The sequence below is a fragment of the Charadrius vociferus genome, unplaced genomic scaffold (genome assembly GCF_000708025.1).
Source record: "Charadrius vociferus isolate BGI_N301 unplaced genomic scaffold, ASM70802v2 scaffold477, whole genome shotgun sequence".
Lineage (NCBI taxonomy): Eukaryota > Metazoa > Chordata > Aves > Charadriiformes > Charadriidae > Charadrius > Charadrius vociferus.
The window spans coordinates 3,445,116-3,462,952 of record NW_009649449.1 but is presented as its reverse complement, the minus strand read 5'-3'; the positions used below and the strand labels follow the sequence as shown (position 1 = coordinate 3,462,952).

General features: G+C 47.4%; 1 protein-coding gene across 2 annotated transcripts in view; it reads right to left on the bottom strand.

Annotated features, from left to right (window-relative positions):
- Nucleotides 1-5,892: 5,892 nt before the first annotated feature.
- Nucleotides 5,893-17,837, bottom strand: part of ATAD3A (ATPase family, AAA domain containing 3A) — a 28,560-nt gene continuing 16,615 nt past the window's right edge. For both annotated transcript variants that reach the window (XM_009889596.1, XM_009889597.1), the window contains 3 exons: nt 15,398-15,587; nt 14,698-14,806; nt 5,893-6,129 (listed from right to left, as the gene is read on the bottom strand). In XM_009889596.1, the coding sequence (XP_009887898.1) occupies nt 5,950-6,129; nt 14,698-14,806; nt 15,398-15,587 (479 nt within the window). In that variant the 3' untranslated portion in view covers nt 5,893-5,949. The remainder of the gene's footprint in view (nt 6,130-14,697; nt 14,807-15,397; nt 15,588-17,837) is intronic.

The following is a 17,837-nucleotide window of genomic DNA, read 5'->3' as shown; positions in this document are numbered from 1 at the left end:
ACTTACTGAGCATCCAATTGATTGAAGTCCTTTGGTTCCTCTTCTGCTGCAGCTCAGGTGGGCAAACTTTGCCTTATCCCAGTGCCAGAGTGGTTGATGTCTGTGGGAGACTCACAAGGCCCAGCAGAGCACCGGGAGTCTGAAAGCACCGACTCAGGGATGTACATCATGAATGTCCTGGAGGTTGCAAGAGAAGCAGGGTGGAGAGATAACCATTTCAGTCGGTGTCTGAAAGCACCGACTCAGGGATGTACATCATGAATGTCCTGGAGGTTGCAAGAGAAGCAGGGTGGAGAGATAACCATTGGAGAAAAACTTCTCTATTACCATTTTTGGCTCGTGAAATTTTCGTGGGACGGCTCACCTACAACCAGCCCTCAAGCTGCATCCCAACCCCTTGCTCCCCAAGCGCTGCTGTTACACAGCTGAGCTGCCTCTCAAGACACCCCTGGACCACATCTGCATTATCTGCCAAAAGCTGACACCCAGCAGCTGGACTGCCCACACCTGCGCGTTCGCTGCTCCAACACCCCTTGGTTTGTGCAGGGGTGACCAGTAACCCGGGGGTGACCAGTAAACCCCGCTCTTCTTGCAGCCCCACTGTCTTCCAGCTCTTCACCTGCAGATGCGTTTGCTACGTACGATCTCCTGTTTGGTTTCTTTTGTGGGGTTTTTGCGTGCCCAAGCCTGAGGGCTGTGCACGGCTGTCAGACAGCCCCAGGAGAGGAGAAACCCCTGACAGGGCCAGTGCCGACCCAGCAGGTTGCACACCAGGTGACACAGAGACAGGCCACCCACAGAAATAGTGAATTATGGTGTGTTTTTGTCAGGATCCCTCCAACAGGTCCCCATCACTTATGTCTACGTGCCAACAGCGCTCAGTCACTGCCTGCAGAAGATGGGCTGCCATCCAGAAGCGAAGAACCTGAACCTCCTGGAGCAGCTTCCCAGGGCAGGCCAGTGACTCGCATTATAGGCTGTACAAATTGATCAGATTGGCCACTTTTTAGAAAAAAAACCAAACCCCACAACATATAGGGAGAATAATAATGTTGCGATAAAATGGAAACGGCCACAGACAGCAGATTGTAAAAGAATCTGAGTGTTTCTTCTCCATTCAAAACACAACCCCAGGTCGGCAGGGGAATACCTCCCGGGGAGGTTCCCGTCTCCCCTGAGTCCTTCAGCGTGGGACACGCGCCGGTGAGACAGCGTGCGGCGCGCGCATCCTTCTGCTTCCACAATGGAACTTTCCTCCCAGTGCGCCGCATTCAAAAGTACGTACTCTAAGGGCTGGCAACTGCGAAGAGATAGATGACCACATTATAAATCTCTCTCCCAGCTGCAACGCTGAAGTACAGAGAAGGCATTTCAGCTGGCAGTGGCAAAGATGGGGAGTGACGGATGGCTTGCTAATCCATCTGCTCTTAGATTTGCTCTCCAATACAAAATACTATTTTAATAAAGTGCTATTAGCTCATAACTCACTCGGTGTCACGGAGAGGAGATAACCTCAGCCTGAGGTTGCCATCTTATATCCCTGCACGGAGCGTTAACAAACAGCTAGCTGGGTGCCACCTCCACAGGGACATCACTCATCCTGTGAGCTGACAGCAAACCAAACTTACTGACAAGGCTGGCAGAGGTGGCGGAGGCCCTGCGTTTAAATCTTTGATGAGGCAGGAGTTGAACAATGACAGGTGGCCTTTTTTTTTTTTTTTTTTTTCCCCTCCTTCCCTGCTGCATCCCAGGTGAGCAGCAGCAGTGACAGCAACTGGCGCAGCTATTCAGCGGGCAGTAGGGTATGAAATTCCCCCAGCTGGTGGCTAGGAGCGACGTGCGTGGCAAGAGGGACAAGGAATCTCTTTTCAAAAGCAGGATTTAGAGAGCTGGTAGCAACAGCGCCTGGGAAGCACGGAGAGAGCCGGCTTCATCAGTCCAACAGCCCATGGCACGTGGTGTGAAGGAAGGAGGAGTAGTGTGCAAGTGTGAGAGGATGGATGGAGAACTTTATTTCCCATGGAAATAAAAAATGAAATGTCAACACTGAGCAAAGCGGCTCTTTCCAGCCTGAGCCACAGTCGTTCCAGGTTGCACCATGACTGCAGAGAGCATCAGCTACGTGTGTTCCCAGCGTTCCCCATGCCACCAACCAGAACGCCAGGATGTTGAGCTCAAGCAACGGGATTATTTGGCTGGAACCTACCCCACCAGCTCCCAAAACACTGTCAGGGAAGAACGAATGGCATCAGCTTGTACAAGTGGAAGCCCGTGCCACTCTTTCAACGCAGTGGGAAGAGATGAAAACAACTAGGTTGGAAGATCAGACCCAAGCAAAACAAGCTGTCCACACCATCTCTGCCACTCCTTACCCACCTTATCCACCAGATGTAGCACCTCACACCTCCTCAACCCTCTTGAATTGGGCTCATCTCTGGCTTTTCTGCTCCATCTCTTTAGTTTTTCCCAGCCTAGGTGCCACCTCCCTCTCTTCTTCACAGGTGGAAAGTAAGACATCCATCATTCAGCAAGAGTTTGACAAATGATGTATCCATGCTACTGAGCTCGTGCAAGCGGTCCTTCTCCTGCTGCCAAGAGCAGATGTGATTGTGGACTTTCCATCATTGTATTAACAGGGAAAAAGAAAGAAGAAAGGGACCGAGGGATGTGCCCACTCCACCCAGAGCCACAAGCTTCTCTGGAAAGGAGGATGAGAATTCGCTGCGATGTCAGACACACAGATGCTGTCACAAGCCGCCAGGGAGGGGTGGTGGAGGGGGATTGCGAACAGAGGGAAGAAAACGCCGCTCCTGGGACTGGAACCAGCACCAGGCTCGCTCAAGAGCCTGCAACACACCTCTGACAAAGCATGAAGAGCACAGATGTGCAAAGCTCTGACCAGGTGATTGCTTGAGGATTTTTGGAGAGTGGAGGGAGGTTGAGACACATGGGACAAGTTCTGTATATCAAAGAGCCCTGCTCCTAGGAGTAAGTTCCTAGGATAAAGTATAGATATGTCTCTACTTAGCCCTCCCAGACCTTTTTAAGGAAAAGAAACTAAAGAAAACAGACTTCATTTAGTAGACAGAGCATCATCTTCTGGGCTGCCCAAGAAGGGGAAAGAACTTTGCCCCTTGGGAGAGAAGCGGCACCAGCTAGTGAGTCACACCAGAGCATCATCAAAAGACACAGCAGAAATGCTACGGCACCCACATGTTCCTGAAAGCACCCGTGCGTCTGTCTTCAGGACAGACAGTCCTTTGCATCCATATGAAGCCCATACAGCAAAGCTCAGGTAAGGACTAGTGGCATCCATCGTTATGAGCGGCCCTTAAAAACTCACCGAATAGAACTTCTGTACTCCGGCAAACCCGAGACCCCTTAGGTCAGCCCGTGCTTCCCGCCGTCTTCCCTGCTACAGCAAAGGGCTGCTTCTAGCTAAGCGTTCTCCCGAACCTGCCATTAATCACTGCTGCGCAGCACGGACCATGGCTGCACTACACGCACCGGGCTCCCTCTGCTTCCGTAGGGACCTGATGCAATCTGAAGGAGGAATCGCAGGAAAACAGCTGAGACAGCAACTGCTGCGCCTTTCACGCAGCTTTACAGCAGGATTCTCTTCCCAGCTACCGGTACCAGCGAAAGCGCAGGCAGAGAGCGTAAGGACAAGACGGAGTACTTTTCCCCTCCCCCCAGCTCCTTTTGCGCTTCATGAGGATGATTACGGAAGAGAGGAAGAGTATTGAAGGTGGATGGTACAATTAGAGATTTTAATCACACAATATTAGACTGCTCCCTGACATAATTCATTAGCAAGGGGTTTTCAGCAGAGAGCGGCTCTGCTTAGCTCCCTCCCATCTCCTGGGGCTTAATATAATTCCAGTAAAATCTTAATAGGAAGGGGAAAGCCTAGAATAGCTAATTCTCTAGCAAATCAGTGGACTAAAGAACAACTACACCTAGGCCGAAGGGGAGGAAAAAAAATGGCATTCAAGTTTATGTCAGTGATTCAGAATATAAAGCGTGCAGTTTCAGCGCATCCAGTGGTTCCTCCCTTTCCTCTACAGCACGCTGCCCACGGCAAAGTGCCTTCAGCAAGCAAACGTCAGTGGGGCACGAAATCTGGGCACACGCTCCTGCTGTGGGACACTTGTCCTTACAGAAGTAGCTTCCAAAATGCATCTTCAAATTCTCCCTCGGCATCCAAGGGAAGACATCAGAACACTATTCTGAGAGAAGATGGCAGCCCAAGACAGTGAGGGTTTCCAGCCTCAAGAACTATTTCCTTCCTGGTGTCCCACAAGGCTGCCCGTTCCACGGACCCCGGTGACCAGCCCTGTCCCGCTCCCACGCTCCCAAGCTCTTGTCAGTGTGCATCTGGCAAAGCTGAGTAACAGCCATCAGTGAAGTGGACAGAGCAGAGACTGCTGTCAGTTCTCGTCGGAGGAGAACATCTCAGCAAGGTACTCAAGGGCACAGATTTAGGTCAGGCAAACGTGCTCGCATAGCGTAGTCACAGAAGGGGACTCGGAGCAGAGCGCAGAGTTCAAATCCAGTTCAAACTCCGGAAAAGAAAAAACACCACACCAAATTTTCTGACCTCTTATATACACACACAGACAGAACAAATGTCACCCCATCGAGACAGGCTTGTGTTCATGACTTGACAGCGGCGTATTCCTCAATTGTTCCAGAAATGCAGCAAAAGACTCACATAGCAAGAGCAGCTTGACGGCAGCGGCCAGTAGCAAACAAGTCCTGCTCACGCCTCTTTCTTCAGCCCACGCTGGACACCCGTGTGCCAGCCAGACTCGCTGAGCCTTGCCTGCTCACCGCCTTAAACACAGCTGATGTACTTGGGGAAAAAAAAAATAGTGTCTAGGGCTGCTCTCAGAGCAGCTGTAGCAGCGAGTACCTGGCTGGGGAAAGCAAAGAACACACTGTGGGCTCTATAGTCAGAACAGACACGTAAGAACGCGGGATGCAGCGGTTCCTGCCGCGGCTCAGCAGTGGGTGAAGGGCCATGTAGCATCCCGAGCAGTGCTTTCAAGACTGTGCAATAGAACTGCTCCACTGCAGCTCAAAGAACCTTGTGCGATGCAGGCAGTGTGTGCAGTTATTCTACAATGCTACTCTAGAGGAGAATAAAAACTCTCAGGCTTGGAACACTTATGGCTTTGGCACTGAGGAGTCATGCTCCAGAGCTTTTGGTCCCATGCAGTGCAGCACTGCAGGCGGGCTCTACAGCCATCCTTCAGGTGACTTGAACACAGAGAAGACAAAAGGCACCAGCAGGTGTAGCCACATCACAAGGGAAGTCCCAGTGCTTATCAGCCAACCCAGTGCACAGCTGTAACCTTTCCTAAGTGCCAACTCACATTTCACCAGGTGTAGCTGTGAACCACAGCTGATACACCTCTGTAACACAGTCTACCCTGAGTCTGTGAAGGAGTGATAACAAGAGAGTGATGCTGTACAGCGACGTGAGCAAGGAGGTACATCATGGGCAGGATGTGCTAAAAAACCCACGAGAAATACTTCTGCTGGAGTGTAAACCCTACAAAATCAAATATATGGGTACAGCAGGCCTGGACAGGCCCTGGGTTCCCACAGGCTCATGTTGCTGGGACACCCCAGAAGTGTCAAATGGCTGAAAAGGATTTGGAGTTTGGGCCTCTCTAACAGGACAGGCCATACAGACCAACGCAGTCAATGGTATTTCAGCAAGGGGGTCCTTTAATACAGTTGCTTCTGCCTTAAACTTTTTTTTTTCCTGGTGCACTTTAAAAACATGAAATGAAAGGCAGACCGAGGCAGTACCCCCTCCCTTGCACCAACGGACAAATTTCTTTCAACACATGATTCCACCAAACACTTGCCCAAAAGACCCTCCCAGCTTTCTCCTGTGGCCACTCCACCACACATGCTGGTCCAAAGCCCGCAGACTTCTCACACTGGTGTTCCTTTGGGGAAAGGCAGGAGCGGGTTGCTGCCAGCCCCTTTGCTTGCTTCAGCACCCTCCATTTTCAGCCACTCCATCTTCTGTTTGTGTTGCTGCACAGCATCAGCTACCCGGGCATCGATCATGGCCTCTGTAAGAACACCGTCCTCTGACGCATAAGCTGCAGCCTGGAGAAGCAAAGGCAGAAGAGACATAAGTTAGTGATGGCAATTCCTGGGATCAGTGAAGATCTGAGACTGGTACCGCTCTCTGGTTTTCTTCTGCATGCATGTTTGCCCCCACACTACCTAGCACAACACCCAGTCTTGTTCTAAGTCAGTGGTGGTACCCAGAGCAAGCTGGCATATTGCCATCAGAAAGGTTTTCCTCGATGCAGCGGTACCAGGGACTGAAACACATCAACTGCCCAAGCATGGAGAAACATTCACAGCTACGCTAAAGCCTTCATCTCCGAGCTACGAACAAGCACGTTTGCCCACCTGCCTCTGGATTTTCTGGGAGGCAAGATCTTTGCCTTCAGTGGAGACAAGGCCACAGGTTCACAATGCTGAACATCGCCAGTATGGTTAGGCTGCAGTCACACTTTGGCGTGTTTCAATTTCCTCTCCGGCTTTAAGAGCGATGCATGTATGCAGCCAATAAGGTAAAGAGTAATAGGTGCACATGGCGATTGAATGACTCCATCCACGACAACAGAAAATGTTCTAAGCACAGGAGAACTAACATCAGTGCCAGGGCGAATAGCGGCAATGTGGCAATTCTACAGTGATGTCTAATGTGCGCTAATCTTGCTTTCCGCATGCGTTCTGCTAGAAATCTCCCCTGCATCACTTCCGCGCTGTGTCAGCTCCCACCCCATACTCATCTGCCGGTGGGACCTTCCCTTTTCTCCCCTCTCCATTCATACCTCAACTCTCGTCTCTCCAATTCCGCTTGGTAAATTAACACTCGGTCCTGTTGCTACTTTGATAGGCAGTATAAATTTGATCACAGTTCCTTGCAGAAAGGAACTACTGACATCCTTGCCAAACAGCCCATATTTCCAGTGGCAGCTTAGGGGAAACGGGACCGCGTGCCATTTCGCTTCAGCTGCGCCAAAAGGATTGTCACTTTTGTCCAAACACGCAGGACAGCTAGGACTCCACCGACGGACATTTTGCAGATGACAACATAAGCAGTCGTACCCTCCAAGGAAGGGAAGGATGCGAACGCTGTTAGCTGTACCCATCTCCAAGGTAACAAAGCAACTCCAAGCTACAGATTTCTAAATCTGGTTACTCCCCGTGCAAGTGCTCCCGCAAGCGACGCAGCGCTGTGGTTCCTTGCGCAGCTATGCCAGCCAGGGAGCTTCACACTACTCACGGTGGGACTCCCTCCAGCCTCTCACATCCATGCTGCCTGCTCCAAATAGCCCCAAACTTCTGTCCACATGTCCCTCCTTCCACAAAGCCATCATGTCATGGATTATCACGTGCCAACTCTTCTGTCTGCAGGGCATTCCCCAAGATCCCAGTTAGGAATATCAACTTTGGCTTTCATGACCGGCTGAAGCGTGCTTCTAAGGTATTACGTACAGGCTCCATAAATCATTAATGGTGCAAAACATCAATTATACCAAGCAATGAGGTCTACTGCAAAGGCATCACAGAAGGAAATTACAGTGTGACCATTTAATGCACTCCCTGCCCAACGATGTGGGTGGGAGAGAAGACAAAGCCCAGAGCAGTCTGTCGCGTCGGCCAACATCATCGCAGTACTGACCAGCCCAGTACGGTCAATTATACCTGCCTGTTAGATTACTGCTACCTCACTGCAGGAAGAATAGTTATTTCAAGAAACAGACAAAAGGTTACCCAAGTAATTTTTCAGCCTCCTCTAGCTTACATTGCAGCCCTTTTTGGGGAACTGGTTAGATCACAAGAGGTCTCACTGCACAAACCACATGTAACCATAGCGCTGGCAGGCGCTGGTTTTTACGGCAAGAAGCATCAAAACAGATCCTTCCCTGTGCAAAACCTTTGTAATCCTTCCTTAAGGCAGAAGTGACAACTTTGGTTAACACTCACACTTCAAGTTAGGAGTAAACACTGGCCGCAGGCAAGGAGTGCGGAGGAATAGAAGGTCTGCAAATAGAGAATTCACTTTGCATAAAGGCACTTGTCCTCTGCATTCAGGGACCGAGCAGGAGGCATCCGGAACACAATGAGGCAGTTACTTCCCACAGACACCAGCAGAGCACTGCTTCCATAACCTGCCGCTGCCACAAATATTTACACACCACCTATCACAACGTGAGCTGTCCTCTCTCAGCACTGTAACAGGGGCACGGTGGAAAGGTTCTGCTCAGTTGCAGCATCCTCTCTGACTCACCCCCATAACCCACCCACCCTCCCTCCTTATTTTTTTTTTTTTTTTATTTTTTTTTTTGGCAGGACATGACCAGGGACTTAAAGCTAAAAGGAGCCAGCAGCCTTTTGTCAACGCAGCCCTCCAGCCAGGAGGATTTGATGCTATAAAATGGAATAAAAGCTTTCCTGGGATGTGCGAATAGAGAGGATGTCTTCCCTTCCTCCCTGCCACTGCATAGACCATAAATTCAACTGTGGAAACTCCTGCAAAGCTGTGCAGTTCATGCTCTGTTGATTTTCTCAATGACTTTCTATTTATAGAAAGCCTCAGGCCCTAGCTGTCAAGAAAGCAAATGGGGGAAGCAGCTGTCCCTTCTGGGAGTAGCTTGCACACACACAAAACGGGTACCGAGCCTCATTTATATTCATACCTCTGCCTTCTGCATGGACAAAATTTAACCCGTTTTCTCCAGTGCAACTATTCATGTTTTATACCTCAAAACCAATTACGAAATAATCTGAAAACTAAGTATTTGGGGAGGAAGTAGAGGGACAGAGAACAGATGACAAGCCCAGCCCAGGTGACCTAATGTTTAGTTTCAGCCAAGAACTGTGGTTTATTTTAATTTGGCCAAACTAATCTGTATCCTTTCAATCACGTTGATAACAAAAACAGCCTGCTCAAAAAAACCCCAAAACTCAACTACCTCCCTACACTCTCCAATGTCCTTGAGCTCAGACCACTACAGAAACATTAAATTCTTCCCATAACTTTGGTCAGGCAGATTTTTTTTATTATTTTTTTTAAATATAAATAAAGTTCAGGGAGCAAAAAGGCATTTATGTCAGTGGCACACAAGGCAAGGAAATGCCAGGAAGCTCACCTCTATCGTTAACACTGGGACAGAAAACTCCTGGGAATTCTCTTGAAGTGTTGCCAAAACAATTTTCCAGAGATTACAGCTTGGAATAGCGAAAGGTTGCTTTTTTGACATTTTATCTAAAGCTTATCAATAGGTTTAAGTACAGGGTGCAGGACGAGAAACTCTGCACTTTACTATAAACAGATCTGAAGGGAATTTTTAAGTGTGTAAATGCATCTAATCCATGCTATATTCATAAAGGATTAGATATGGGAATGGAAAAGCACAAGGACAAAAGGGAATGCTCAGTCTTCTGCAGAAGAGATTAAAATGGATTTCTAGCACACAGACTATTAGCTGTGCCAGACAGCAATATTTTTCCCAGTGCAAGCAGTTACACCCTCTGGTTTTCTGCATCTTATTTTTTCCTCTTTGGTAAATTCAAGACAAACTGAGCCAGACTGACACAACAGTGCACTAGAACTTCACGTAAATGACAGCCAATCCATTTCAAGCCCAGTTTAGAGTGGAATTCAGCCTAAGAAAGCTGCAGCTGTCGCTCAGGGTTCTGGTTTAAACCGAGATGTTTTTGTTAAAAGCAATATTGGCAGAGCACTGCAAAACCATCTTCATGGGAAAAGACTGTGAGGCCATGGGACAGCAGAGTGGCCATATGCTGCCGCTCTAGGTTACTCTGTAAGAGCCCACAGTGATGATGGTTTCTCCTCCTACTGCTTCAGAACTTCACTTCTCCCCAAACTACCTCTGAGGTTCGGTTCTTGCCATGAGAGATGACTTCAGAAAAGCTAACTAGAGCTGGTGAGGATTCATCCCAAAATTCCATCAAGTCCATGATGAATACCTTCCTGTGCAACCTGTCCACTTCCTTCAGCACTTCTGCAGATTCAGGGATGGGAGCAGGAGTACCAATGAAGACGCCTCGCTGCCTTTCCTAGTACTGCTTGTGCTTCATGGGTGATTTGATTAGGTTTCATCACATCGATGTTAGGACTGGAATTGCAAGCAACAAGGCTCCAGTCAGCTTGAGGCAGCAGGACAGATCAAGACCTCACCACAGCGAAGCCCGCCCTTCTGGTCCCTCTGCGTTTGTCTCTGTTGTCCAGACACTGGTTGAAGTTTTGTTCCAAGACGTCTACAGAGGTATAACGCATACAGACAGCAACAGTGCAAGTGACTGTCAGAGGAATAAACTAATTAAGAAAATACATACACAAAGTTGAGGTGAATTAAGTGACAGGCGTGTTGCAATTAAGCCTACACTTTGAGGATTAGCTCCAAGTCGCATCAGGGCACTATGCAAAATAGCTGAAAACAAAAGGCAAACAAAATGCTCCCACCCAGCTCTGTGCTCCAGCATCCACAACCAGCAGTTTCCACTAGGGCTTCGTGCTGCAATCTTCCCCAGAACGGGTCAATTGAATTTATTTAAACAGAGACCTTTGGGATATTGCATTTCAGCAGCTGTTGTGATCAGCCTATCTAGAAAAGTGTTGGAAGCTTAAATGTCTCAAGACATAGTTGTTTCAAGTCTGCTTTGAGGACATCTAAAGAGCACTAGGCTCACGACATCTGCTGTTTACCAGCTCTGTAAGGTGTTACTAAGATCAGAAACAGAACTGTTGACAGACATACCTCATTTTTCCCTTTTCTTAGCTCTTCCTGCCCTTCGTCTTCTCAACTTGTACATCATCTCAAACTCTTCCTGCCTGTGTTCACTTGACATAACGCTTTGGGTGGAGTGTGTGGGGGGGCAACTGCAAGCAGGGAACTGAGTAGGAAGTCCAGACATTCACCTTAACTAGTCACAGAAGACTCCCTAAATCTTCAGGTCAAGCCCTTTTGTAGCTTTCTTATATCTCCACACATCCAAGGCAGACAAAATTATAGTTTGCAAACTGATTAAAATTCCAGTGTGTGTTCATAAAGGTGCTGTTCACATCAGGTTATTTCCCACATCAGCCATCTTTAGCATGCAGCACCTTGAATGAGAACTTCACAGCATCCCAGCCTGGTGAGGGCTGGAAGGGCCCTCTGGAGCTCCCCCATCCCACCCCCTGCCAGAGCAGGGGCACCTCCAGCAGTGGCACAGGACGGCGTCCAGGCGGGTTTGGGATGGCTCCAGAGGGGGAGACTCCCCCACCTCTCTGGGCAGCCTGTGCCACTGCTCTGCCGCCCTCACAGCAGAGAAGGCCCTCCTCAGGTGGAGATGGAACTGCCTATGGTCACGTTTGTGCCCGTTCCCTCTTGTCCCATCACTGGGTACCACTGGAAACAGACTGTTCCTATCCCCCTGGCACCTCCCTTGAAGGATTTATAAGCATCGATAAGATCCCCCCTCAGCCTTCTTTCCTCCAGACTGAAAAGCCCCAATTCCCTCAGCCTTTCCTCATCAGAAGGATGCTCCAGTCCCCTCATCATCTTTGTAGCCCTTTGCTGGACCCTCTCCAGCAGTTCCCTGTCCTTCTTGACCCGGGGAGCCCTGAACTGGACACAACACTCCAGATGGGGCCTCCCCAGGGCAGAGCAGAGGGGGAGGATGACCTCCCTCGCCCTGCTGGCCACGCTCTTCTTGATGCCCTCCAGGATGCCATTGGCCTTCTTGGCCACCAGGGCATACTGCTGGCTTGTGGGCATCCTGTTGTCCCCCAGGACTCCCAGGTCTCTTTCCCCAGAGCTGCTCTCCAGGAGGTCAGCCCCCAACCTGTAGTGATGCAATTCAGAACAAGCTCAGTCATACAGGAGTTTAAGAGTTAACAGTCCTATCTGTAGTATATAACCACCTTAGAGCCGTTGCATCCAGCTGAGGAAAGTCCGATAAGCATTTTCTTGAGCCAGTTTTGCTGGTTCATATAGCCCCTACCTACCCCGATCCACCTCCTCAGACGTGCCAGGACAACAGCGTAGCTCTGCAGTTAACTTCTCTTTGCCAAGTTATTTTTAGTTCCGATCAGCTCCCTGACCCAGTTCAGAGCACAGCCACACAAAGAGGTGTACCGGCGCAATGGAAAGGACAGCAGAAAGGCAGGAATATGAGGTGGGACTTGCGCTGCCAGGAACACTTGTCAAACCGCAGCCTCAATCCCCCCCCCGATACAAGAGAGTGCTCCATCAGCTACAAAGCTACCTGTCAGTGCTGGCCCAGGCCCCAAAATACCAACACCATTCAAGAGATCAACTTGGGTTAAGAGTATTTAAAACAGAGAGGCTTACAGAGAGGCTTCTAATGACAGCGACTGAAATGCTGTACCCGTATTACTTTACATAGGCAACAGCAAAGGCAGGGGTTAACAATTCTTGCCCCAGTCAAAAGTCACGCCGGGCCAAACCCCCGGCATAAATGCCGCCCCCCGTAAGCTGTAGTCATGCTCCAGTCAGTTACGGCTCCAAATTCCTTGACTCAGTGACTGAAAAGAGAACCCTACAGTAGCGTTTCGGATCAACAGCTCTGGCAGGCAGCTCCCAGGGCAGTGTTCGATACAGAAATCTTACCCCTTTTCAGACGCCTTCACAATCCCACCGGTGGACTGTGTCCACCTAGTCGTGTCCTGAGGAAAGAAGCCCCCGTGCCTGGCCACGAGCTGCAAAAAGCCTGTGCTATTTTAACACTGACCCATGACACATCACACTTCCTTTCTTCATCAAGAAGGGATGAGATATGAAGTCCCTTGTTCCAGAACACCAACAACATTGGCTTTCACACAGATGAAACTTCTTGCAACTTCTACATCAAAACAATTCGTATCTTTGTGCCCACTCTCTCCTGCATCTTTTTTTTTTTTAAAAGCCCTTTGCCTGTTTTTTGGCAGTAGAGAAGAACATAACCTCCTGCTGCAATTTTACTCAGAACTTTATTAATAGTTCTAGTGCTATGAGGTACATTTTAAAAAGCGATCAGGGCAACACCACTAAGGAATTAGTCACCCCCACCTTCCCCTTCCTTCAAGATCACTTAAAGGATAACTGATAAAAGCTGAGGTCACTTCTAGGGAGTAATGACAAGCTAGGAGATAAAGGGTGATAAAAAGCAAAGCTGATAAAAAGCAGAGGATCATTTATCACAATTTTTTATTACAGGAAACGCCCGGCAGCGATGTCTTTCACATACATGGGGAAGGGGGTTCTCTTCTAAACTATGAGAAACAAAGAAATTCTATGACAATTAGTGGTCTGCTTTCTCTCCCACATCACTGCCACTCAGTTTAAGACAGACCCCCTAGGTCTTTATCCTGGGTTTCGAAATCAGAAGCCCACAAAAATCGTATCTGTAGTTGGAAAAAGTGAAACCAGGATCTACTGGCTCTGTGAAGGGCAGAACGGCCCAAGAGTCTGGTCTTCCCTTCGACCTGGCAGCTCTCCAGAATGGTGTCTGAACACATGCTAATTGGACACCTAAAACCCATCAATATGCACCACCTCTCTCTGAATCTCAAATATCCATCAAGCATCTTGCTAAGCTTCTTGACTGAGCTGGTAACAATACTAATCTGGTATGTTTTCAGGCACAGAACAGAAACAAATTGAAAATAAAGCTTTATATACATTTTCGGACAACAGCACACATTTTGGAGTATGTTTCAATAATACAAAATTCACCAAAATTAACCAGCTGTGTGCTAACATACAAAAAATAAAATAAGGACTAACAGCACTCCAATGGCTGCTTTGGACCTCAGCTCATGACCACTGCAGTTCAATGGATTACAAAGGATAAACGCTTTCTGTACCTTAAAAGGTGGAAAAAAGTAGTAGGAAAAAGGGCACAAACTGCATAACGTTTGTAAACTGCTAAAATAAACAATCAAACAAACCCCTTTTGTTTATACAACACCTGAAAGGAACATGACATTAGTAAGTTACATGACGTACAATTTGGAACATATTCCTTAAATTGCTATTACTAGGGTAGTTTATAAAAATACACAAGCCAGGAAGAAACTGGCAGCTGTGACAAAACAGGGTGAAAGCCTAATTAAAAGAAAGTGCTTAAGGTTGTCGAACATGTGAACAATTGCATTTAAAGTGACTGCATTTCTTATTTCTGTAGAGGTACCATGCATGTAGAAGTACATAGTATTTTCAGCTCCATTTTCTAGCTAGTTTTGTTCCTTCAATTACTGAAGTTGCACTATTTAGAACAAGGCAGTGCAGAAGGACGTTTTAGTGTCCCAATGCTGTCATACCTATGGGCTACAATATTAGGCATCTCCTCTACTGAGCTTCTTGAGCTGGAACATGAGTAGCGGACAACAAGATTTGCCCAAACCCATCCCTAAGTCACTTGGCTTTGCTTAAATTCAGTAAGGGATTGGTGATTATAAAAAGAGTTCCTATTTACGAGATGAGGAATTAAGCTGACATTCTGATACCCACCCTAGAGCTAGCAGCGTTCTAGTACTGCCATATGGACATCACAAAACTTCCAGAAGTGAGACAAAACCTGAGACTCCAACATCAAAGAAAGGGAAAACGAACCAAGAGGCTGAGTGATAAAAGCCCTACTTACCTGCCATGCTACGGCAAGCTGAGAGATCTCTCGGCCAGACATGCCCTCTGTCAACCTGGCAATCTCTGAGCACTTTTTCCCGTAGTCAAACTGGGCCAGCTTCAAACGTCTGAAAAGCAGAAGAACAAGGTTTAGTTTACACATAGCCACAGGACAGGAGAGTGAGGGAGTCAGAGGTAAGCTTTGTAAAGAGCAACACTTACAACGAAATCAAAGATCAGATAGGATCTATCTCTGTAGAAAGATCCAGCCTGAGAACAGAAGTTGTTCTCCTGGGCCCAGAAAGCCCGATTTTGTGGCACAAAGAAATATGTGTACCTGGATTAAGACCAAAAAAAGTGCAAGACTGCACAGCACACAAGGAAACGAGTAACTTGGTCCGATTTGTCTCTGATAAGTCAAGCAAAGACAAGTGCTTGGATACGCGGAGTTCCAACATTGTTTCTACTTGCATTATTGCCTCCAGTGCAGTAACTGGTCTCCTAAATTTTATGGGCACAACAAACCATGGCATGAAATTCTAGGATGGCGCCTCACCCCATAATAGGACAACAAGAAGCATCTCTTCAACTCCTACCTGTACACTACTTGTATAAAGCGGGTTTATAGATAGTGTGACAGAATACACAGAAAAGGAGATGAAGAAAAACCATACAAGAAGAAATCCTGCAGGGTGGGAGCGTTCTGCAGGGATACTCACTGTTTACCCTCTGTGGCTGGCTTCAAGACATGCCTATCAAAATACATTCTCACAAGCCTCTCCCGTTCCTCTAGCTGGGGCAGATCGAAGTTCACCATTTCATCTATTCGGTCATTGATAGCCCAATCAAACTGCTCAGGCTGGTTGCTTGCTAAAACAAGCATAAACCTGGAAGTATGAAACAAGAGAGGAAAGACTGAAAAAAAAAAAAAAACAAACAAACCCCATAAATATAAAAATCAATGAACCAGTCTGAACATTGGGAACCAGCCAGTATCTAAGACATTTCATTACCTGAGATGTCTGAAGATCCCTTAGAAACAGCTTTGAACAGCATCTCAAGCAACACACTGAAATGCAGTTGCAGTTCAAGCTATTTAGAAGTGAAACGCAGTTAATTCAGTATGTAGCCTTCCAATATCAGCCTTCCCCAGTCTGCCATAGAAGCCTAATTTGTCACCTTACCCACAATCTCCCTCAAGTCAGGAATATCACAAACATTCAGCAAGAGTACAACCTCCCGGAGACCTCTTAAGTCTGAAACCTTGGAACAAGACTGGACAACATGGAGAGATGTTCTCTGGCATATACCTATCTCCAGTTCAAATTCCAGTTTGGGGCACTGACTTCAAGCTGCTGACTGCACAGCACACGAGAATCACAGGGGCTGTCATAATCCTGCTCTGAAGGTAGGAATGGCTGCCAAACTGAAAGCCAACAGCATTACTGCAACCTCAGCCAGCTCAGTGAGCTGCAGAGCACTGAATGGACTCATCCTGGCCTAAGAATAAGGGCAGTGTATCACTGCTGGGTCTGTGTATGGGAAGATCACTCTTCAGCAGCTGGTAAAAGCCAACTTGCTTCCTTCAAGCAAGTCTGACAACACATTCTTGCTACCAAGTCTAATGTGTGCAGAAAGAGAGGCGTTCCCAATGGGTACCATATAACAAAGCTGGTTTGTTTTACCCAGCTTTGCTCCATGCTGCAGATGTGCCAGCTTCCAGGTCCTGCTCTCTCCTGTATTTTGAAGCCAGAAACCTTTTCTTTTGCTTTGTAGTGACGCTCCTTCCCCATGCCAATTGTACTTTAATGCTTTAATTGATGTTACCAGCTTAATAGTGTATTATAATTTGAAATGGGCTTTTAACTGCAGCGATTGGAATATTGACGTTCTTGCATTCTATTTAAATCCTACTCTACAGGGGGCTTTGTCATTTCTGAAGATAACTTTGCCAACCCAAGAGCCACACAGGCATGAAACTGTTCCTTTTCTACCAACACAGACTTCCCCCAAACCCCTGCAGAGACACAGCTTGGATAGAGGATTGACAACCTGATACTCAGGCCTTGCTCATTTCTATCGTGAAAATGATATAAACAAGTAAGAGATGCAGTTGCAGTCAGCTATCCAGGAAGAAGATGCAGAAAGTTCTTTGGGAAGTTTGAGCCAGCAATTCACTACACTTAGTACTTCGTTGTGTTGGTGACAATTCACTGGGAAAGTAACAGTACTCCTCAGGGTCTCACCAAACCAGTTAAGATTTACACGCACTATTAGACTCATTCAAGTGAAGTCCGATTCATGGATAAAAGACTCCTTTATTGCCCAAAGCAGCAACAAGGCTGTTCAAAAGTAGAAAGCAGTGCATGAATCACAAGGACACCTTCAGTCTCCTAGAATGGCTCACAGTTTAAATGAGGGTTGAATTCAACATCTGACAAAATGACAGCCCAACTGTTTTGAGCGAAGGCGTAGCACCCACCAGCACCTAACAAGCACCCCCAGAGCCCTGCTAAGGCAATTTAACATCAGGGGAAAGAACCGTCCCCTTACCAGCCCCTGCCAGTCACTGGCTTGCAGTGCAATTATAAAGCTGGTCAAAACCATAACTTTGCTAGATCCACAGCAATTAGTCATTACAAGTCTGAAAAGGACTATTTCCTAGACAAAGGGGGAACTATCTAAAGCTAAAGCATACATGCATGCTATTATTCTTAAATTTCTGCAGTTCCATCTAAACATCTTTATCATCTTTGCAGGTACAGGGCAAAAGACATTTCTAGAGATCACCTGGGAGCTCAGGATATCTACAGTTTTCACCTTGGAAAACTATATTTCTATCTTAAGCACCATTTGCTCTGGGTCCTGCGGAACATGTGTATTTTGCCAATATATATTATATTCATCCTTGCAACCAGTAACCACAACATTGTTTAATAATTATTATACTCAACTCAGCATTTATAGAGCAATTCTATGTATCATTTCAGAAGATACTTGCTATCCTCCCAAAGAGAAAACCAAGGATCTTGGAAGGTTCCTGCAGGCTCAACACCCCGAATACATTTCGACCTTCCATTTGCACACCGCAGACCCTTTACAAACTTCCCACAATTCAGGGAAACAGCAACTGCTGTAAGGGCTGAAACTGGTTACTTA